Source organism: Lepisosteus oculatus, chromosome 1, assembly GCF_040954835.1.
Source record: "Lepisosteus oculatus isolate fLepOcu1 chromosome 1, fLepOcu1.hap2, whole genome shotgun sequence".
NCBI lineage: Eukaryota > Metazoa > Chordata > Actinopteri > Semionotiformes > Lepisosteidae > Lepisosteus > Lepisosteus oculatus.
In genome coordinates this window covers 62,267,364-62,290,221 of record NC_090696.1, presented here as the reverse complement: position 1 = coordinate 62,290,221, position 22,858 = coordinate 62,267,364, and the positions used below count along the sequence as shown (strand labels likewise).

General features: G+C 37.7%; 3 protein-coding genes across 9 annotated transcripts in view; 1 reads left to right on the top strand and 2 right to left on the bottom strand.

Moving 5' to 3' along the window:
• The window catches only part of mttp (microsomal triglyceride transfer protein), a 31,887-nt gene extending 26,801 nt beyond the window's left edge, over nucleotides 1–5,086 (bottom strand). The window contains exons 1-2 of one of the 2 annotated variants that reach the window (XM_015345200.2): nucleotides 5,020–5,086; nucleotides 1,243–2,740 (exon numbers count right to left, since the gene is read on the bottom strand). In XM_015345200.2, the coding sequence (XP_015200686.2) occupies nucleotides 1,243–1,306 (64 nt within the window). In that variant the 5' untranslated portion in view covers nucleotides 1,307–2,740; nucleotides 5,020–5,086. The remainder of the gene's footprint in view (nucleotides 1–1,242; nucleotides 2,741–5,019) is intronic. The other variant, XM_015345201.2, reaches the window with a different exon arrangement.
• trmt10a (tRNA methyltransferase 10A) lies at nucleotides 5,044–14,805 on the top strand. Of its 3 annotated transcripts, XM_069191088.1 has the most exons (9): nucleotides 5,044–5,125; nucleotides 5,921–6,009; nucleotides 6,589–6,797; nucleotides 7,621–7,783; nucleotides 9,848–9,919; nucleotides 10,554–10,628; nucleotides 11,276–11,425; nucleotides 12,027–12,132; nucleotides 13,024–14,805. In XM_069191088.1, the coding sequence occupies exons 3-9, from the start codon at nucleotides 6,616–6,618 to the stop codon at nucleotides 13,326–13,328; spliced, it is 1,053 nt and encodes a 350-aa protein (XP_069047189.1). In that variant the 5' UTR covers nucleotides 5,044–5,125; nucleotides 5,921–6,009; nucleotides 6,589–6,615; the 3' UTR covers nucleotides 13,329–14,805. The 3 variants fall into 3 exon arrangements, with proteins under 3 accessions (XP_069047189.1, XP_006629928.3, XP_015200695.2); XM_006629865.3 differs by lacking the exon at nucleotides 5,921–6,009 and having other exon boundaries at nucleotides 5,059–5,125; XM_015345209.2 differs by lacking the exon at nucleotides 5,044–5,125 and having other exon boundaries at nucleotides 5,723–6,009.
• LOC107077126 (protein TBATA-like) lies at nucleotides 14,803–22,858 on the bottom strand. 4 transcript variants are annotated; one of them, XM_015345203.2, is made up of 10 exons: nucleotides 22,785–22,858; nucleotides 22,585–22,652; nucleotides 20,719–20,963; nucleotides 19,993–20,211; nucleotides 18,565–18,642; nucleotides 18,044–18,159; nucleotides 17,329–17,410; nucleotides 16,113–16,269; nucleotides 15,725–15,759; nucleotides 14,803–15,121 (listed from the first exon to the last, which is right to left on the bottom strand). In XM_015345203.2, the coding sequence occupies exons 2-10, from the start codon at nucleotides 22,623–22,625 to the stop codon at nucleotides 14,868–14,870; spliced, it is 1,227 nt and encodes a 408-aa protein (XP_015200689.2). In that variant the 5' UTR covers nucleotides 22,626–22,652; nucleotides 22,785–22,858; the 3' UTR covers nucleotides 14,803–14,867. The 4 variants fall into 4 exon arrangements, with proteins under 4 accessions (XP_015200689.2, XP_015200691.2, XP_015200690.2 ...); XM_015345205.2 differs by having other exon boundaries at nucleotides 22,585–22,649; nucleotides 22,785–22,851; XM_015345204.2 differs by having other exon boundaries at nucleotides 22,730–22,819.

The following is a 22,858-nucleotide window of genomic DNA, read 5'->3' as shown; positions in this document are numbered from 1 at the left end:
AGATACTGTACTGTAGGTGAACTCTGCAAACTGGCTGAATCATTGTTGAAGTTCTTTGGTATATGTGTAAATGCTATTACATTATCCACAAGTAGTACTTTCCTTCCACAGTGTTAGGTATTGTCTGCATTTGCTAGTCTGAATGACACATCATAGTAAGATTGCATCATTTTTTATGACTTAACGCTGAGAGAAGCTTTGCTTAACAAGAATTCAATCCTTTCTTTTCATCTTAGTCTAAATAGCAAAGAAGGAACAAACAAACATTGCTCAAAAACTAAACGTTTTCTAAGTTCTTCGATGCAAGTTCCAAGATAAGTTGAATGATAAGTTTAATTTCATAAAAATGTAAAGCACTGTTTTCAATCTCAATAAATATTCTCTAGAATAACTCTTCAACAGATGATTTTGGAATAACTTACTAACATTAATATGGAATAATAATTAATAATAAAATCATTAATAATGTGTGATAAAAGCTCACAGACTTTTCTGTTTGACATTTTCTTTAAATATCAGACAAGCACTCTTAACACCCCTGTTTCCCAGCCTATTCTATTTTTTTAACTGAGAAAATAATTTAAAAATAAACATTTTTTATATATATTAGGAAATACAAATGTCTGGTTAAGGATAGTGTTTGTTTCCAATAAAAGCTCTATTCTGTTTCACTAATTTACCTAAATAATGAAATCACAAATTGTTTATGTAAATAATGAAACAACATACAATAATTTTCATATATTACCAGTTTCTTTTTAAAAAAAAAAGCTGAACAATAGGACAATGTTCTGCATTATAAAAACTGAGAGTAACAGCTGTAACAGTATTCAATACCACAGGGCATTGTATCTTTATATCATTAACTACACAAATTATGTCATTTTATTATTGTTCTTGTAAGCATACTTGTCCAAACTAGTGACACTAACAAAGAACTTAACTTGAGGACATCATTCTAACTTCAGAGAGCTATAAAACCTTTTATGACAGTTATCCAGACATGCTTGACATTTCTGAATGAATGGCCATTTACTGTACAATTCTTAATTGTAACCTATGTCTTTTAAATTTTTAATCATACTCTTTATATCTATGTAATTATCTATATATTTATATCTGAAGAAAGAATCACTCTGTACAAAACACTTACAGCTAGAAATGAAAATTGATGGATTCAGAAAAATAAAACATCTTATAACTGGCTGATTTTAAAATTAAATAATGGTGCAAATCACTTACCTTTAGAGGAGGCAGAAAGGCAAAATGGGATTGTGCAGAGGAATATAAGGCTTAGTCTTAACATTGTTCCAATGAGACGTTATTAGTTGATTAAAATAATAGAAGTGTCTGAAAAGTGGTGTTCTGGCTGCAGAGACTCAGAGGGGTGCTCAAAGCCAGAAATGTTTATCTAGATAGAGTGGAGGGCAGACTCCAAACTCCACGCATAAGTTCTAAGTTCACGCAATACGTTTGGGTTAATCATTGAACATGAGAATGAGATTTCAGAGCCATGGTGTCTGAGTGACCTGTAACATTCACAGCAAACAACTTATCTTTGGGATGCCAATTGTTTTAAACACATGTAGCAAGATTGAATTGCCCAAGACTCTATCAGTAATCAGCTTTCAGAATATTGACGTTTTGCAAACTAGTGCTACATTTTAAGAGCATAAGATGACAGGTTACAAATGAGAGAAGATCATCTGGCCCTTTTCTAGTCCATTTGATAATTATTAGATAACATCCAGCTGTTTCTTGAGCCTTTCTTGAGCTGTTTCTCGTTTTTAAACCGTTGATCTCCAGTCTCCACTGAATCTGTTTCTAAGCTATTTCATGGTACATCTCTCACACACACTGTTTCATTTAATGTCTGCTTTTAGATTATGATAAATATGTGTAGAATTCATATTTGAAAACATAAACTAAAAAATGGTTTGATTAATTGATTAATAGCAACCGCATTCTGAATTCCAACAATCTATTCATTTTCTAACCACTTTATCCAATACAGGGTCTTGGGGGAGCCAGAGCCTATCCTGGCATGCAACAGGCACCAGGCAGATGGGTTGTCAGTCCATCACAGAGCACACACAGGCACAAACATACACAAACTCAAATAGAAGCCAATTAACTTATTGGTATGTCTTTGGACTGTGGGAGGAAACCGAAGCACCCAGAAGAAACCCACAGGTGTACACAGAGACAACAAAAACTCCACACAGATAGCACTGATAGCAGAACTAAACCCAGGGCCCCAGCACTATAGGCAGCAATGCTAATCAATAGGCCATTGTGTCACCCACAGTCAGGATTCATTCACTGACAATGCAGTGTGAAATATACTTTGGAAGAAGCTCTGGATAAAGATGTTGGCAAACAAACAAACTGATAATTAATATATGATCTGGGCATGAATACAGAGTTTCAGATGGCTGTTATTCTCTTACACTAATTGAAAATGAAAAAGATCAGATGCATCCATTTAATAATGCTACATGCATTTTTGTATGGATCTATTTCCATATAACTTTCACCTAGTTTTTTGTGGCCATATTGGTTATTACATGGTCAAAGTACAGTGTCTCAGGGTAATGTCACACTTCCTGACACGTCAGGATTTAGAACAAGACGTTCCTTCACTCTCAGCTGGGAAAGAAGCTATAAAGAGAACCTCACTCTAGTTAGAAACATCCCACGCACTCTCCCCTCTCTCCCCTTTCGTCCTCTTTCTTCAGTTCTGTGAAGCAAACAATAATGTAATCAATAAGGTAAACAGTCGTAAGAGCCAGAAAGCTTTTAGAAAAATATTTTCATAGTATGGCAGGACACAGCACACATTCATTTTGTATATAATGTAATACAAAATAATTTCACAAGTTATTGTCCAGGGTTGACTTTGCAATTCAGCAAATACATTTAGAATGCATATACTGTATTTATATACATTTGTAATCTTGCATGCAGAACAATCTCTGTCCATATATGTGAGAGATCCCCTTTACTAGTCTCCCACTGTTGCATAACGCTCCTTGTAAATGGAAGATGGGAATAATGAATTTTAAGTCCTTGCTCATAATAAAAGTGACCCTGAGATAAGACAGTAGGTATCACACTGTCAGCATCATGAAGTGCTTCCACCCACAAAGAGCTCTGAGGAGACAGCAGTGTGAAGTGGCATGTAGGAGCTCTGGACTCTAAACTGGAGGGCTCTGTGTTCAAATTCCGAGTCAGATATGGATGTTACACCCTTGAGCAAGGTACTTTTCCCAGCTGGCTCAAGTAAATGCTCTGCTGTACAAATAGGTCTCCAGGTTGTTATTGTAAATGAGCATTTGTCCTTAGCTGACTTAGTAATTACACAGTGCAGTGCCCTGAAGCATATTGTGGAGAATCCTATGAACATATGAGGCACACTGTTGGATCAAGTTCACCCTTTTTTGGCCTGCCATGGGTCATGTTCCCAAAATTTGGCAACTATCTCAAATTATTACTGCCTAAAGCAGGGCAGAGTAGGTTTGAATGGCGGAGGGAGAGTATCTTATCTTCAGTTTAAGACCTGAACCAGGGTTCTGTTGTGTTTAGTTGCAGAGATATAACAGAATGTTTGAGGAGAAAAACATTCCAGGTGGAAATTGGTTCTTGAGGGCATAAACAGCAAAAGGATAAATTGGACTATGGTGGAACTTGAGTCCAAGTGGACGGCCTGTGCATCAGTGGTAAGAATGTGAACTGTTCCTTCAAAAGCAATTTAGAATATGTGAACCCGATGCACTGTCACGCGTGTCACATCTCCTATCCATTTTGCAAGAAAACTCTTTGGCTGGATGTCGGGTGACTCAATACAACCACTATACTGGGATAGAATGAGTCTGTGGGCCACTCTGTCCCCTAAGAACGTGGGATAGATGGGTAAGGGATGATAGAGCCTTTTGTATTTTCAAGGTTAAACTTCAGATTTAACAGCCTAGACGTGGGCTAGCCATTGGAAATGGTGTCACTGGAAATTTGTGTCATTGCCAAAGCCACGGGAAAGATGTGTTAATATATTGGTGCATCTAGTTTCAGGGTCAATGAGAGAAGCCTGCACATACAGCCACGGAGCCTCACACAATGCCATCCATCTAAGTTATAGCAGAATGAGCCAGGCAGACCTGACTGTGAACAGGGACAGACTGCAATTCCATCCATCCATTTTTAAAAGCGCTTCATCCAATTCAGGGTCGTGGGGGAGTCAGGAGCCTATCCCAGTGAGCAATATGCTCAAGGCAGGAAACACCCTGGCCCGGATGCCAGTCTATCGCAGGGCACAAAAAGGCACAGACTCTCATACACCAGGGACGATTTTATCCCTATCAATGCGGCTTTGGCTTATGGGACGAACCCGAGTGCCAGGAGGACAGGCACACAAATCAAAAAGTAGTGTCCATGACAGCACCCCAGGTCTGGAACTGAACCTAGGGCCCCAGTGCTGAAAGGCAGCAATGTCAACCACTGTGCCCCCCAGCTGCAATACCATGTTAGGCAAATCAGGACTTAAGGAAACTGTTGCACAGAAACTCCCTCCCTCACATTCATTAATCGTAAATAGTTCACGTTTCATTTATCAGATTATTAAAATTCGACGGCAGCTTTCTGCAAGGTTACTCGGATTAAAAAAGGGAGCTTTTAAAACTTTACACAGCAAAAATATACTACTGTTTAGTGTTTCTAAAGGAAAATAAACCAATACAATAATTCAACGTAGGACAATAAAACAAGGAACAGAAAATATTACAATTTAAGGGTATAGAACGGTCGCTTAACTTACAGTAAAATAAAAAAACAACATGTAATGTCCATTCATACACAAGGTGTAAATAATTTCAAGGCATAGAAAGAGATGCGTCTAAGCGTTATATTTGACATTTCTTAAGTTTTAATTAGTTTTAATGACCACTAAGCTATAACCACGTGAATACACACGAACACAACAATTTATAGAACAGAGTACTATGCGTGTACAACGACCCCACAAACCTCATCGCAACCGATAACCTTTTCCTCTTAGCATTTCCTGTTCCTGAAGCTGCGCTTGTTGATGACGTTCATCCACGTGTGACAAGGAGAGGATGTGTTTCAGATGGTAAGTAATGCATAGTTAAGGGAATTCTCGTTGAGAACAGCGAAAAAATGAGGCGTTTGTGTGTTTATTATCAGTCGTATATTCAGTGGTATTTCCTCATGAGAGAAAGTGAATGTTTTAGTGTTTTTTAGAAGTACGTAAGAAGATATACATATATTATATTCGTAGGTGATTTTTTTGTAGTTTATTGAAAGGGAAGTCAGTAATTTGTTGCAAAAGATGACTGAAAGTGTACCCTTTTAAAGTTTTAAAAATGCAGTAAGCAATCACATACTGGTAGTCGATGTTTTGATAGACAGGAACACTGATAAATGAAAGGAGGTCGTTAAGCTCGTTTGTTTAGCATTTTGTAAGGCATAAGGGATCCGACAGTCTCGTCCATCAGTTTCTTAAAGGAAATCAGACTTCATCCTCTCTAATGAGTACTTTGTCCGATATTTCCACAATACATACCTGATTTTTGTGTGTTCCGTGAGAAATTTTAAAATGCGTCCCAGATTTTATTCACACCTTAAAAACCTGGTCCTTCTGAGCAAATTAACGCACAAGCTTCTCATACTGTGAAATGTGTAAACACTGTGCTGTTTCATTTCTCTGAACTGAAAGGCACAGTTTTTTAAGTATTCGAGAATGAGAGCTTGTGTTATCTAAATACTTAAGTTTTGTTTTTTTATATAGTACGTATTTTATATTTAATAAAAGCGTCAGTCATGTACTATATCTGCCTTTGCTGTTGTTATGCTATTTAAATTTTAACATGACTAGAATTGTACTAATTTGATTTACATGTATTAGGAGTCCCACCTGAAGACATGTGGCAGCAAATATGAACCACCAGCATCACTACACAGCAGACCAAGTGATTATTATGCAGTTGAATTAAGGTGAAATTTTAGCAAGGATAGATTGTTCAAGCCTTGAATGCACTTTACCCAGGACAGTGGAATTAACACCTCCTTGAACCTTACAAGAAATGTCATATTTATTGACCAAGCAGTCAGGACCTTCTGTCTCTTCAAAGCTTAGCACCTCTTACAGTGCATTGCCCCCAGTCACTACACTGCAGTATTGATTTAAGGGAAGAGTGCTATCTAGTGGCCCACCTACCCCTCTCACAGTAGCCACCTGGTTTTCTTTGGAGGTCTACTGACCCTGGTCTAACTAGGCTCAGGTTTGATTCGTTTCTGAAATCTGACAAGATCAGGTTTCAAGGTAGTAATATTGTACTGCACTATATAGTATAGTAAGTCTATACTGCATAGACTTTCTTAAAAACAGAAGCTTCTTTCTCACTACCTACTGTACATGTACTACAAAAATGCACGTGTTTATTGAGTAGTTTTTGATAGCTCATCCCATCTGTTATGCCTTTGTTGTGATTCCCTCCCAAGATTTTAAGACTAGCAGGACTGCTTTTAACAGACCACATCGATGTGGAGATTGGCAATACTGTCTATGTGCAGGTAAACCACACAGAAGTGAACAGCACGATGTCTTCTGACACAAATGATGTCGCAGACCTCGCCAAAGAAGTGGGTAAAGATACCGAGCGAAGACCTTCCGAAAATCAGCAAAATGATGTCCAAGCAGGACAGACACAGTCTCTCTCAAAGCGGCAAAGGAAGAGGTTACTAAGGAACCAACAATGGGAAGAACAGCGGGACCTTCGGAAGTAAGTGGTACTACAGTGGTGTTTGTGACATTCTGCATGCTTCATAAATCGTGCTACAAAATGAATGAGGAAAACCTCTAAAATCCAAAGGCTATCCTTATGTGTAATTGTTCTTGTACAGTTATGAATTGTGCAAAATAACAAGTAAAGTTTTACTCCATGCTAAAAGGAGATGAAAAGAAACGCAACAATTTGGCTGTGGGGGCTTCTTCGGGTGTCAGTAATGAAGTGAATTGATAACGTGAGGTACTCCACAGTGCACGGGGACTGTTCCACTGTTAGTGCCTGTAGGAAAGAGGTTCATCTGGCACAGCTGTTAATAGTGATGTTGTTTCAGCTGTTAATAGTAATGAATCATTTGGCTGACGCTTTTATGATCCAAAGTTAATTATAGAGAGCTGGGGTGAACTATGTATTAACACCTACTGCTGCGGAGTCGCTTACAATTGGTCCTCGGTTTCAGTGTTTTATGCCAAGAAGAGACGACAGGGAGGCTAAGTAACTACTTGACCTCAGCTGTTGTGTAGCTGATTTTTATTGCAAGGTCATAGGCTTCTCTGAGACATTTAATGGTGGTAAAAAAAGCCCTTTTTGTATTTTGTAACTGGCCTTTTGAATGGAAATGGCTTCTGAGTCGCAGAGATTTCCATCTGCTTTCTTGAGAACGGAAGACGAATGTTGTCCAGAAGGGGTTCTGTTCCTTCAGGGTCATTCACCTCTTCTCTTTTTTTTTTTTGCTCTGCTCTGGGGCTAGAGACAAGCTTACCCCACCTGACAGTAATGTGTAGTTTGCGTGAGTGTGTGTGTGTCCCCTGCTTTAAAGACAGAGGCGCAAGGAGAAGAAACAGAAGAGGAAGCTCGAGCGTCAGAATCAGGCGGAGGATGGCGTTGACGGAGGCTTCAGGAAACGGGTGCGGAGAGAGGCCACGCCCAGCGCCCTGCGGCTGGTGGTGGACTGCAGCTTTGACAGCCTCATGATGCTGAAGGTGGGCTGTGTTAGGTGCTTTAGACAGTAGTCTCCCACCCTGTTCCTGGAGAGGCCCAGTCTCGTATCTTTCTTCAGTTTCCCAAGACCTTGTAAAGGGTGTTAGTTCAGTTAAAGAATTAGCCAAACTGTTCATGCTCAAGCTATTAAATTAAATACATTGGAAAAAAATAATTTAATTGAATCCACTGTCCAAAGACATACTGGTAGGTTAAATTGCTTCTGGGAAAATGTGTGTGCATGTTTGAGTCTTTCTTGTGATGGACTGGCGTCCCATCAAGGCTGTATCCTGGCTTGCACCTGTTGCTTGCTGGGATAGACTCCGACTCTCCCATGAGCCTGAATTGCATAAACAGTTAGAAAATGGATGGATGAATTCATTGTCACAACACATAGTCATTTGTTTGCCCTTGAATGCTAAAGATGTACACAGGAGGGGACCATTACTGATTTTTAGCCGTTGTTTTTTGACAATGGTAGCATCTGACATTATTGAGGCCAAATGTGAGCAGTATAAGAGTACAGAGTGCTCAGAACCTTTATTATTCATATAAAGAGGGATTTTAAAAAAGTTGTATTCAAACGCAACAATATGATTAGATGGGGACAAAGCTCTTTTGCACCAATTTCAGCTTAGTAAGGCAGATCCTTTGAAAAAAGGAGCTCCAAAAACATCTCTTTTTGACCCTCCAGTAGAAACCTTTTTGGTTTGGTTTTAGAGTGATGAGGCTACAGGATGGCTTTGCATCTCAAATGCCATTATTATTTTCTAGGATGGTTAAAGAGGAGGCTTCCCTATACTAAAGGCCGATCCTGATGATTAAATGCATAAAAGTTAGGCCTGAGGCAACTATGTATGTGATATTCTATTGGTGCAAACAATTCTGAAGCGGGGATTTATTCACTCTTTAGAGAGACCGCTTCTAAACAAAATAAAGACTGTAAATAGCTCTTTAGTTTGAACTGGAGGCCCTTAAAGAAACTTAAAAGAACCATTTTCATTTTCATAACCATTTCCTGATAAATATACCAGCTGCATGCACTTCTGTAACATTATTTTCTCAGAGACTGTACATAAGATCCCAGACACCAACACAAGATTGTTTTGTTGTTTTTTATTCTTCTTAAAGCACTAACAAGATTATTCATTTACTGAAATCAGCTTATCTCTTTGAAAGCTTTACAGATTTAAGTTTGCAGCAAAGAAAAAAAACTGTTTGAATCTCGGGCATAAATGTATTAGAAGTGAGACATATATATTATATGAAATTATAACAGAAAAAAGGATTGTCTTTCTAAATTAATGATTTAGATGAGTAGAAAATAATACGGGAAATGACATTCTTAGGCGGGTTGCAAAATATTAAAAGCCTCTAGTATGACCCTGTTTCAAGTTCGATTTTAGAAAAAAGAAAACAGAACAGTTACAATAGGTCAACAGCATTTCTTTAATAACCCAGTACCTAAGACTTTTGGCTATATTTTCATTGAGAAGTAAGGGTAAAACTCTATAGATTTCTATAGCAAGAAGCTCTAAATCGATTCATGGAAGTGCTAATATTTTCTATATTTTGATCCACCCTAGTTCTACACCTTAGTTTATATAGTTGGTCAAATTAACTGATTGGCTGTTTACAGTTCTTTATAATTGTTTCACCCACGCTCCTAGGTGTTTTAGATTAAGTGGTACTTTAAATAAACTGAAGGTTTTGAGTAATCATATGTAAAGACATACAATAATCCTGTGTATGTGTAAGAAAATAATTAGTTTAATTGTTAAATATCTACTCACTGGAACTAAATGACTATTAGAACTAAACAGAAGACTAGGCCCTCATTTGTAATACCTGTTCTGTAAGTTTAAAAATGAAATGAAAAGTGCACAGAAATGTTCCAGATACAAATTTGATAGAAATACGCTCATGCTTATTTACAGTTTTTCTTTGTTTTGATGCCTGGGTGACCACCAAAAATTAATTACTATGTACTGATTAGTAGAAGTCTTGAAAAAAGACACTATCAAGTTGATCGTGTACACGACAGTTGCTGTACTTGTTTTGAATAGGATGTGAAAAAGCTCCACAAGCAAATTCAGAGGTGCTATGCTGAGAATCGCCGGGCACTGCACCCTGTCCAGGTATGAGTGTTAACCCCTTTCTTCACAGTTCTCAATTCTTAACTGCAGTCCAGTCTGGCCCATTGTAATAAAACTAAAGAGACTTAGGAAAACAAATTCTCTGCTGGAGGAGTATGATAGTGTTTCTTACAGTTTGTGTTCAGACACATAGTTTGTGTATCTCAGTGTCACGAAGGAGTGTAGGAGATTGTGGGCCAGTCTCAGACTTGACTTTAATGTACTGCATTATACTCAAACATGAATAATGCCAAATGTGGACTAAATTCATTAACCTTTTCAACTAATAAAAATGGTATCTGCATGACAAAAATTATGTATTTTTTTGTTTTTTAAATGTTCTGAGATGCTGCCAGTGTACTGAAGATTATTAATTATAAGGGACACCACCAACAATAGTTGATGGTAGTTGTTTTTGCCATTATTTGCTTATATTAATATAGCTCTTTTCATCCTATTAATCCAGTGAACATATGCAGCATTTTTTAGAAGACATTAAAGCAGTACAATAATCAAAACCCTGGTGGTAATGCATTAGTCTGTCTTAATATTCAGATATTAAAGAATCCTATTATTGAGAATTTTAAATTAAATTTAAATGCAAATCCATAACAAAGGTCATTCACATTTCCTTCAGTTTTATCTCACCAGCCACGGTGGACAGTTAAAACAGAACATGGACGAAAGCAACAAAGGATGGGTTAATTGGAAGGTAGGATATTTTTCTTTGTTACAAATGTAGGCTTTGTGGTACTGTTAGAATGACTGCTGCATTTAGTGTGAAAGAAAATAAAATAAAAGATTAACTGGGCCGATGAAAACTGTTTTTGCTACTGAATGTCTTAGGTTTTCTGTGGTGTGGTGTACATAAAATGTTCCATTTATGTAGGCAGATGAATTGGATGCAGTATAAATGGTGAAATATTTTTATTTAGTTCAATAAGAGTATTAGAAATTGATTTTCGCTTTTAGTAGATAAATACGATAAGTTATCCCCGAGATTTCCTTTCATTTGCACTTGCTCTCACCTCTCATGTCCATTTTCATGTGTTCTTCCTTTGCTTCAAAACCCTGTTCTCGGAGAGTCACGAGCATGTGGGTTTTAAAGGCTACCCTTGGATTAGTTTCTATAAGTGACAAAGTTGTGCAGGATGTTATTTCAGTTAAATAAATTTAACAAGTCAAGACTTGAGTTAAATGCATACTTGTTAACTTAATCAAAAAAGTATATTTCGTTCTATTTCTATACTATTACATTGTTAAGAAACAAGATCTTGAAGATCATAAAGCTTAGAGATAAATAGCTTGTCTCTTATGTAGCAGTTGTTAATCAGGATCTCTTATCTATGCATCACTAAGGACATCAACATCAAGTCGGAGCATTTCAGTGAAATCTTGAACAAAGAAGATCTGGTGTATTTAACATCTGACTCGCCAAATGTGCTACAGGAGCTGGAGGAGTCAAAAGCTTATGTTATTGGAGGACTTGTGGACCACAATCACCATAAGGTACTATTCACGTGAGCTGCCATCAACAAAATCTTTAAAACTTTATCTGGCCCTCTGTGATCTTCCTTACACTTGTGTTAGGCTGTTTTTTTTTTAGGTTTCTAACCTCAAAATATAAAAATAGCTTTGCAGTATCCCTTTAACTTGTATTTCTGTTCTGCAGTTTAGCAACAGATCAGTCAGTGAACTGCAGTTTAGCTTATTCGCATATGATTGTGCATGTTTTTTCTACATTTATTGGCTGAGACGTCTGACGTGGTTACCTAGATGCAATGAGTGCTAATTTCATTTTAAAAAGGTGGTATGTTGGGGGAAAAAACCCCAAAAATTCAGAACACTTCATTTGACTGAGTATAGGTCAAGTAGGAAGCTGCATCAGTATGCGTAGGCTGCAAAGTAAAAGTTTATTCCATACTAAATAGAAAAGAAAATAAACAATGTTTCGGCTGTGGAGCCTTCTTCAGGTGTCTTTGGGTCTTCTTCACACACCCAAAGAAGGCTCCACAGCCAAAACGTTGTGTTTCTTTTCTTCTCTTTTTAGCATGGAGTATAGGTCTTCTACATCAGTTTATTACAAGCTTAACCTTGACCTTTGTCACAGGGAATTACCTATCAGAAGGCTCAGGACCTGGGGATCAACCATGCTCAGCTTCCGCTTTGCAACTTTGTGAAGATGAACAGCCGAAAGGTTTTGGCAGTTAACCATGGTGAGATGTCCCACTGCATATTGCAGTGTAGAATTTGCAAAGCCATACTTTTAATTCCTCTTATCATTTCTATTAATGGATGGAAACTCGCATACCCTCAGAGTTCCTGATTTACCGTTATTACTGCAAATAGTATTTAGGTACCAAAAAATGAACAAAAATAAAAGGTTGTGCATGGAAGAACAAGAATGTCATTTGATTTGAATTCCATCGAGACATTTCTCAAAGTGTCCTACTGAATTAGCTGTGTGAAAATGGCTGGCTTGTTTCCCACACTTCCTCATCACTTCTGCCTTCTCTGATGATGATCATAAAACATTTCTTTGGTTTCACTTTGCAAATATTTGTATCAGGCCCTCTCACAATCTAAAACCCGATGAGAAATAGGTCATCCTATCTAGGAATGATTCTGGTTGCGTTTTTTGTACTTTTCTAGGGGCAAAAAAGCCCTTTTCATAGTGCAGGGGCCTGAAGCCCAATCATGAAAAGCTATTATTCTGCAGATTTTATTGGTAGCCTTGAATGGTAAATGAGCATGTTAATTCCCCCTAATGAAGTACATGCTTAATCCAATAACGGTAAATTCCTCAGAGACTAGCTATACTGAATACCAGGAAACACTAGTGCTCTACTGGACGAGGGTTGTCAAAGTGTGATAATCGATTGTACACTCAGTATTTTAAGTGTAGTCCCACAAAAGGATTGTTAATCTTGTTTACTTTTATTTAAATTCTACTTTTTTCACACTCTACGTTTTCAGTTTATTAAAGGCTTTTCTGTTGCTTCTTACCAGTGTCTGGTGTAGGAAAACGATGAGTCAACATGAACTCCCGAGTCAGTTAGGTCGCCACCCATGCACGTGCGAGTGACAAGGGGATTCTTCTCTTACAGTGTTTGAGATCATACTGGCGTACTTGGAGAAGAAAGACTGGAAGGAGGCCTTCTTCACCGTCCTGCCTCAGCGGAAAGGGGCAGTGCCAGTGGGACATGAGGGCAGCCTGGCTCAGGACACCTCTCCGGACAAAGGCGAAGAGCAGGAGTCGCTCGACTCGGACAGTGACTCAGAAACAGGCAACACTGTCGCACCAAACTCTGACGCTGATGTGCAGAGCAAACAAGGAAAACAAGACCAGAGCTACGAGGAAGTGAGCCGCAACAATTCGGAAGAGTCACCCAGGGAAGGAACCGCAGCATAGGCAAACAACGCTATAGAGACCCTGAACATTTTCTTTTTCAATAAGTAGCAGATATTCACAGAGTTGTATTTACTGAATCTACAGAATGAGGGGCTATTTTTTTGTTTGTGACATGAATTAAGGAACACGAGCAACAAAATGTGTGGTGCCTGTAGTGCATTTGTTGACCTGCCTTATACCTGATTTTTAATATATGCATTCATGGGCCATGAATTTCCTGTACATGCAAGCAAAAGAATTTATCTTCTTTTGGATCTTCTGCAAAGGTGCTGAAGTGTTGTGGTTCCATTTATCTTTGATTTTTAACTTAAAATGATTGATTTGTTTAACCTCTCTTTAAAATTATTTGTATGTAATTTGTGTTATTTTAATACTGCCAATTTATGTTAAGAACTTGCTTGTACAGTGTACAACAAAGACATTGGCTTAAGTCACAGAAAAGACTTCTTCCAGTTATTCTTGAAGTAATTTTGAGTACAGTGATAGCTAAGGTTATGATGTATTCCCAATTGCCATATATAATTAAGCCATGTTACAGGCAATATATCAATGAGCCTATTGGTTGTTTTAAACCTGTTATTTTCTTGACATCAGTCCTGAACATTTTTTATATTGTAAATATCCACCTTCATAATAATCAAAACTGCATAAAAAGTAAGCATTCTGCCATGCAGAAGAGAAATATACAATAATATTCTGAAAATAAAACATTTTTAATCTATATGGGATACTGCTGAGATATTACTTATAAAGTTGTTGACTATAAAGTAGTAGAAAAGGATGATCCATTCACCCCCTTCTAACCCCTTCTTCCAATTTAGGGTCATGGAAGAGCCAGAGCCTATCTTGGCAAGCAACAGGCATCATAAGCCAGACAGAGACACAGATATACACACACTCACACCTAGGCCTAATTTTCCCAGAAGCCACTAAACTTATCAGTATGTCCTTGGAGTGTGGGAGGAAACTGGAGCACCTGGGGGAGAACAGACAAACTCCACACAGAGATCACCCCAGGTCTCAGGCTGGGGCCCCAGTGCTGCAAGGCAGCAGTAGTAACAGCTGTGCCACCATACTGCCCAAGAAGGTTTATTTCAAATTAAAAATACTGGGGAACAAAAGCTCAAATAAGAATATGTTCTATTTCTGCCAGAATTCTTCTATAGCCTATGATATGTTATTTGAATTTCATCACTGATAAAATAATTTGCATTTAAGATAATATGGATGCAGCTATTTTTAACATGGTTTCGATGCTTTGAATGAGTTCTAAGAAAGAATATTTTCTACTCAGAGCATTGTTTTGCCAAGGTTTCCCAGTTCGTATGACCATGTCTGTATGAGTTCATAAATATTTGGTTTGGGGGCTGGCACTATATATGTAGCATAGCACTTGTCATGGAAGAAGTAAAACGCAAATCTAAATCTAAACTCAGATGTTGCTATCCATCAAAATAAAATGGCTTCCAAAAAATGATGTTTAGAGTGAGATGTTTTTCCTTTACTCCAGTATTTTTTTAGGTCTTCATTTCATAATATTCAAGAGGTTGGCTTTGAACCACTTTTTTGTGTGCATTCCTCTGCTTTCCTCAGGGCCTGAAATGCTGCCGCGCGGTCATGAGGTGATGTCAGTTTCTTGCTGTAACGGAATACAACCTTTTTATTTAATGTCAGGTTGCAGATGCTTGGGCTGGTCAGCGTTCTCGGGTTTGTCTGCCTTTCGGTGGTACAGCTATCTTGTGTAGTTGCCGATGACGACCTCTCTGTATGCTTCCTGGAGTTTTCCGTTTTCCCTTAAAAACACAGACCATTTTTTAAGTGAATATTTTACTTCATTCTTCTCTGCTGCTTATTTTTTCAGGATAAAAGTGTTTCTGTGGCCTCATGGGTACTTGCAGGATTGAGTTTGTGTAAGAGACTCATCTCTCCTCCAATCAGTGTTGAACCTCTGTTATCATTTGTTCCCGTGTGCGGTTGCAGGGTTCAAGGCAGTGCTCCAAGACACGAAAAACACAAATGGTGTTTCCACATTGGGAGGGTTTGTAACAAGGGGATTCTATTGGCGATCTAAAAATCGGCGATCCTATTTTTTGTTAAAGAAATACTTCCTCTTTAAATCAGGTGAATATCATGTTTTTTTTTGCCAGCCACGATGGTAACTCTAATCTCAAAATGCGGAGATCACATAAAATGACATCACTTTAAATCAAGAGCAGCATGAGAGTATCAGAATGATGAGACAATTAAAAATGTAATTAGTTACCATTTAGAACAAACCTCTTAAAAGAGGGATCTTAAACTAATAGAAAAAAATAATTTGGATAATTTTAGTGTAATTAACTGTGTGTGAAATTTACATATGAATTATACATACTTTAGGAATATTCAAGTTTTACCTGAATCACAGCTTAGGATTTGAGAAGGATATAGTCTGTTAAAAGAAAAGCAAAGAAAATTTAATTAATTTTTAATTAAGTTTTAGATTCTTATACATCATTAAATTGTACACTGCTGGGGAAAAGGTTATGTTATTGGAGGTATTTTAAATACAGCAAAACAAGTCTTTTATTGGATTTATATATTTCTACCCTATATGTCATACAAAGTAATAAGCATGCATCCATGCAAAATATTAGACAACAAAGACATGGAAATAGAGGATAAAAGAAGGCACTGTATATTGCCCTGAAATGCAGATACTTTCATTTTAGGCTCATAGGCGACTGACACAGAACTTGTTGGTTGCCTGTGGTGATTGTGCTTGGGATTCAAAGATTTCAATACCTGCTGCTTGGAGCTCCATAAATAGAGGGTGATCGAGAGACTGAAGAGCGAGACTCAAGTTCCACTAAAACCACCTGATTCTCCTCTGAGCTTTTCTTTAGATGAAAACCCTCTTTACCTATGGCTGCACGAATGATGTTCAGCACCAGCTCCTTTTCTGAAACAGGGAACGTTAGACATTCATGGGGAGGAATACATTGCTCTGCTGTGGTTGCCAACATGATTTGTTGATTTGTCACATTTTGCGCTTATGTAAGCATGGGCATGGAAACCAGCAACATCATCGACACCCAACAGCAGATATTAGCAAATGACGTTCAACAGTAGAGAGAAAGAAGCATATTTTTCCAAAAAAAAATAGACTATGATGTGTGTGGGCATGGGTAAAAAATGATGATCAATAATATCTCTACAAATTCTGTATGTCACGCCCTCTGGAGCCAGAGGGCGCTCCTTCTCTGTCCTGTCTCTCATTTCCGGTTCTTTGCTGTCCTCCCTGTGTTTCTCTCTCTCTGGGGCTATATATTTCCGGATCTTTCAGTCTGCCTTGGCTCAGCATTGACGTTCGGATGTCCTGAGACCTGCCTAGCTCCAGGTCGCCCCACGTCCGCTACCTGAGGGCATAGGTTTCTATACGGCATTCCCTGAACAGCTGAGCCCGGGCTAACCCCCGTCTCGCTGCTACGCAGAGGGTCTTTTCGCTCTCCTGCCATTCTACGGTTCGTCCTTTCCGACATCCGTGACACTGTAGCTACAATTGGAGTGTTATTCCTGAATAACAGATGTTTAATTCCAATATTCAGGATTCCACACAAAAAGGAAATATAGATTATGATAGGTTACTATGACTATATTAGTAAATTAATTCACCTGTAAATATAAGATATTGAATAAAACACAATTAGGAAAACTGACAAAATTAGAAACTCATTTCTGATGTTCTGTTAAATGTACTCAAAAATGTCTCCATTTTTTGCACCTTTTCATCTGGTCTCATCTCTGTGAGGTTCTGGTGTCCCTGCTGAAACCAGATTTTCACGGTGGCAATGTGTTGAAATCTAAATAAGGTTCAATTACATTTTTTAAACATCTTTTTCTAAAGATGTTTGAAACCCTTTTCAACATATGCCAATACCTTTTTATTGTTTGTTATACTAATCTGTCAGTCAGAATCTGTAAACTCTGTAAAGTAAAGTGGTCTGAAGTTTCACCCTACCTCTCTGGCCTGCAGTCAGAAGCCAGTGTTGAACAGCTGCAATGGTGTCTGTCTGGAGTATCTGGCATAGCATGTCAATGATCTATGCATTGAAGGTATAGAAAAGAAAAGGGCAAGGAAAATGATCATGCACATTACTAATTATTAATAATTACAGTATAATAATAGCAATGAGTAAAGAGTAAACTAAGCTATAAAGTTTTTGACCAATTAACTCTGATTTTTGATGGTTAAAACCATTTGCGTTTTGAGATCCAAATCAAACAACTCAAACATTTCAACTTAATTACAGTACCAGGTACTTAACTGTCATGATATTTAGAGCTCAGAGACTAGAAACAAAATATAAGACATATTAGACAGGCCTTACCAGTGGCTTGCAGGGAAAATTGTTAAAGAGTTAATCTGGAACCACCTTTTTCCAAAAAAGTTTTTACAGAAGGGAAATAAAATATAAACTCAATTATATTCAATAGCATGTCTTTGGTTCAATGAAACTCTTAATAAATCTATAATGATAATTCTATTAATATGATACCGGTGGATCACAGGCTTTTAGTATTTCTCTATTTTTAGCTTTTTGAAATATTGTGGACAATGTCTTCTCTTTGCTTTACACTGAACATTCCTATTTGTTACCACTCTGTGTATACAGGTAGAAAGCACATGGCACACATGTGGACGGTGGACACACAATTTGATCAAAAGTGCTCACCAGCAATTCCTGATTCAAATTTACTTCCTCTTCCCTTGAGCCATTTCGTCCAATCAGAGGGCTGGATTGTTGGGACCCAGAACGTGTTGATGAAGCTGTGCCACTACCTGGAGAGACTGAACAACGGGGCCTTTTCATAGGCATACTGTACATAGATCACTTATAATCCAGTGTTACTCATTTGGGAGAGAGTTATATAAGCAAAGAATATATTCTGGCAACTCTAAAGTAATGGCATTTTATTCTTCTGATTTGCATTATTCAAGTCTGGATTATTGGAATTTGCCTTATGTTTTGTACAAAAATCTTTTGTAGAAAAGGGGGAAAAAAGAATGATAGTAAAAAGAATTAGATGACTACGATGGTGGCAGAATATGGTTTCCTGTACTTTGAAGCTGATGTCCAGATTGTGCTCAGCTGATCACATCAATTAAGAAAGTTAGTTCGCTAATCAGTTAAGAAAGGTTCTACTTTTTATACAGAAAAAAAGATGAGAGCCCTTAAAAACTATACATATTCACCTCTTTCAGGTTTTGTTGGATTGAGCAGTCCTGCCTTCTCTGCTAGGTCTCTCAGTTCCTCTCTCCAGGCTTCTGACACTTCGTTAACATGTGATAAAGACACAAATGTCATCCTTTTGCTTTTTAACAACATTGCTGATGACTTTTTGCCATTTGAAGCTGGGGTGTCCAACATCCTTTGTCTTATTTGTTTTTGTTGAATTGCCAATTACGTTAAACTCCGTGTCGAATGTGACATCGGTTAAATTTCCTGGAACGAGTGTCAAAACATGACCCCTTACCAAGTAGTTATCATTTATTCCAGCACTCAGTTTGTTTTATAAATAAGCCTTTTATGTCGTTAAATCAAGAGGAAGATTCAAAACATGACCTAGGGTCATCGAGCTCTAACATTATACTCATCACAAAGTGGTGTTTTTGTAGTATAGTTAAAGGTTTGAGATGAAGCAAGACTTTTACTAGCATATGCGGTTTCCTTAATTCAGCATAAGCTTTGGTCATGTTGGTTATCAGTGAAGGAGTAGCTCTCATGAACTTATTTGAGTTTAGGGACCAACAGCAGACTATTTGCCTCTCATTACTTGTACAACCACCTAATCTATGAGTCTAATGTTAGTCTAGAAATAAAATTGTGGAAGAAGTGGACATTTTTTCCACTTCTGAAAAATAAAAATCTGTATCCTTCTAAACAAGTTCTAGCTCAGTACTGTTCAAGCTTAGTAAAAATTGCAAGGGGACCATTGATGGATTGAAGCAATGGAGGCTGGATGTACCATATGCAAAACAAATGTGAGAAGAGGTGTTTGTTTGAGATCTATTGTATGTAGTTGTATATCATGAAAGTCTGTAAAGATTATGATTTAAAACAGCTGGACAGAATTGGCTTTGCCTCTTGTTATCTCCCATGAACGTCAGTTAAGAACTTCTATTTATGCACAGAAGCGACTTTAAGACACACTGTCTATTAAAAGATGGTTAATAGTTGCTCTTAATTGTGCTTCTGGCCACTGGGATCCAATACAGATGTTTACTCTATGATTGCATTGCACAGTATGTCACTGCAGTTTATATTTGAATTCCCTTCATATTAGACAGGAACTATAGATCATTTACTTATTTCTTAGTAATAAAGTACACGAGCATGGGAAACATTCCATCATCACTCAGACAGGATTACATGATAAACTCACAAGTTAAAAAAATATATTTTCTAGGAGACTCACCATTTCAGACAGATAATGTTAAAAGCTAATGAGAATCAGACCTTTGAGAAAATTCATCATTGCATTTAGATGTGATGTCATGCAATTCACTCCACTTAATGTGTTCCATCACTGGTCTAGATTCACTTTCGGCTTAATTCCTACCAAGTGAAATCAGTCATTCCATATGGTGTACTTGTAAAATATTACACTTTTTATGACTTACATAACTGCAGGGAAGGCAAATCCATCTCTTTGAATGGGAAGAGCTGCAGACCACTGATGGTATCTCTTGTGCAAGAGGTGGGAGTTCCCATTGCACTGCTGGGGATTTTGCATTGCAATATAAGGTATTTCTCAGGTGACATGGGCTTTCCCAAGCAGTACTGTGTCGTCTGACCATAGCCCTCATCATTCACAGTGCAAATTGGAATGTCATTCAGGCCTGGAACGGAAAATTTAGTTTGATAATTTCATTATCAAATATCCTACGAAACCAAGGTTATTCAGCTCCTTAAAAACCGCTAGTTAACCCAAAAAGGATTAATTACAAGCAAGTAATGTTGAGTATATTGTATTTAAATGTGTATTTTTCACTAGATGTGAGTGCATACACATATTTCCATCACTGAAGTCAATGCATTAACCAATTAGCAAAATGTTTTTGTATTGTGAACTTATTTTGACATTTTAATTCAAATCTTAGGAAAGAAAATCATACCAATTTGTAATTCCCTGCTTTTTTCTGTTTTTGCTCTCTCCCTTCATAAGAGGTGAGTTATACTATCAGATACTGTATAGCCCACATGATGTCAACAGATGTTTGCGCAGGTGTTAGCGTTACTGTTTGCTACAGGGAAGCGCGAAACGTTACCAGTGTAGGTCTTTGGACTCTTCAATGTTCCCTTTACAGCCAGTGTGGCTGGCACAAGGTGGGGTGGGGCTGACTAACCTTTCATGTGGCGGACTCTCCGCGGGTGGGGGTTGTTTCTACAGAAGAAAGGGCTGCTACTTTGTGCCCCGAAGCGCATGCTGTGCTGGCGCAGGAGAACCAGGCAGGGCTGGGAGTTCAGGGTCTTCTTCCCCACCTTTAGAGAGACTTTACTCAGCTCGCACTTCTGTGGAGTGCCTGCTGGAAAGGTACGTCGAGGACTGGCTTGAGCCAAGACAGGCAGATTTTCCAAAGGTTTAAAAGCCCTGAAATACAGGAATGTTTCTTACTTTGTTGTTTTTTCTCTTTTGGCTCCTTGACACATTTTATGCAGACCGGACATTTTCTTATTGCATTTCTTCAGGCTGGGAACCATGTAGTGTTCAGCTACACGTCCAACAGGAGTGACTTCAGAATCTAATAGCTGTAATTTTTCAAATTCTTGAATTCTCTAAGAACACTTTTTAATTTTTTTATTTCATTTCTTGTATGCATACGCTCATGTGGTTTGTACAGAAATGAGAGAACTGACAGTCAGCATTTCAGTCTATACCGATAATTTCCCACCAAACAGAGCTAAGCCATTTAGGTACTAAAGTAAATTTTAGCTTTTGTGTGTGGGCCATTTCTCTAAATTATAAGCTTCTAATCACAGAAGACACTACACATTAGGGAATCGTCAACTCATGTTCACTCCCTCTGAGACTCTGCTTCATACATTTTTGCATATATTGATTCTAAAAGGCTGAACAAGCTCATCAGGAGAGCAAGCTCTGTCATTGGGCTGACCAGGACCCCTTGGAGGTCGTGGCTGAGAGGAGAACGGTGTCCAAACTAGAGGCCATCATGGACAACATCTCCCATGACAGGCTTGTAGAAATGAAGAGCACGTTCAGCAATAGACTGATTCATCCACGGTGCGACAGGGAGCGCTACAGGAGGTCATTCTTGCCTTCTGCCATAAGACTGTACAACGCATCCACCTTGCGTCTGGGCAGAGGCAACATCGACAGTGACCTGTTTCTGGACTGAACACATCTACTGCTACATCTGTTCTCTTTCTTTTCCTGTTTACAACAGTTTTTGTGCAATATATGCCAGGGACCCGTGCAATACATTTATATTTATATCTATATCTATATTTACATCTATATTTATATTCATATGTGTGATACGATTTTTCTGCGTACTGTTCTGTTCTAGTTTGTTCTTTGTGTGTCCTGACTGTGAGTAACTCTTTTAGTGCACCCCTCACTGTACTGATTGTATTGTATGTATTGTACTATTATTATTATTGTATCATTCGTTACACTGTGGCTGTGTTGTCTGTGTAAAGCTGCTGTTGCACTGCAATTTCCCTCACGGGATCGATAAAGTATCTATCTTTTTCATGCAATGTCAACACTTATGCAACAATCCAATGAAGCTGCAGTAGTCACTAAATTAATTAAACTCACAGGTGTCATAAAAATGAGGACATTTTCACATTTAGGACATTGAGAATTGAGTCACTCACCTTCAAGAGTGAACAGTGAACACAGGTACTGTGACTCAACTGAAACATATGCTGTAGCTATATTTTTAACATATATCACATAGCTTGCATAAAAATCATAGAAAGAAAATGTAAAAACACTACTGTTGTCAACATTTCTAAACACAATAGATTTGAAATACACAGAACTAAGATTACTCTTTCATAAGATGTTGGTATTATTAAGTAAAAAGTATAGTTTAACCTTAAAGGTAGGAGGGAAAGAAATACTGATTTTAAAATATATAAAATATGATGTTGTTTTTTTTTAAATAGTGCTGTTTAAAAAACTGAATTACCATTTGTCAATATTAAAATATATTTTCAAAAAAGAAAAACCAGCATGAACTCACTCATTTCTCTTAATGGGATGCAGTCCTGCAGTTATGGCCATTGTCCATCAGTTGTTGTGAGTTACCTGCTGAATTAAAGGAGAAAAATTCACATTTAAAAATTCTGAATACTATTAATTTATCATGTATTATTGGTTGGTCTTACTGTTATTAGTTGCATAAAAAAAGAAAGGAAAACATATGCAGTATAAGATATATACCATCATATTTCCTGTTCTTATTTTACAAATACTTGAGAAGTAGAGAGGCAGTTTCCATTAACATGAATAAAAAT

Coding starts and splice junctions, on each gene's coding strand:
- trmt10a (XM_006629865.3), top strand. Junction 6,798..7,620: donor GAACAGCGGGACCTTCGGAA/GTAAGTGGTACT, acceptor CCTGCTTTAAAG/ACAGAGGCGCAAGGAGAAGA. Junction 9,920..10,553: donor GGGCACTGCACCCTGTCCAG/GTATGAGTGTTA, acceptor CATTTCCTTCAG/TTTTATCTCACCAGCCACGG.
- LOC107077126 (XM_015345203.2), bottom strand. CDS start 22,625: ATGGCCATAACTGCAGGACTGCATCCCATTAAGAGAAATGA. Junction 18,643..19,992: donor TTTGCCTTCCCTGCAGTTAT/GTAAGTCATAAA, acceptor ATGTTAACGAAG/TGTCAGAAGCCTGGAGAGAG. Junction 15,760..16,112: donor TATGGAGCTCCAAGCAGCAG/GTATTGAAATCT, acceptor TTCTTTTAACAG/ACTATATCCTTCTCAAATCC.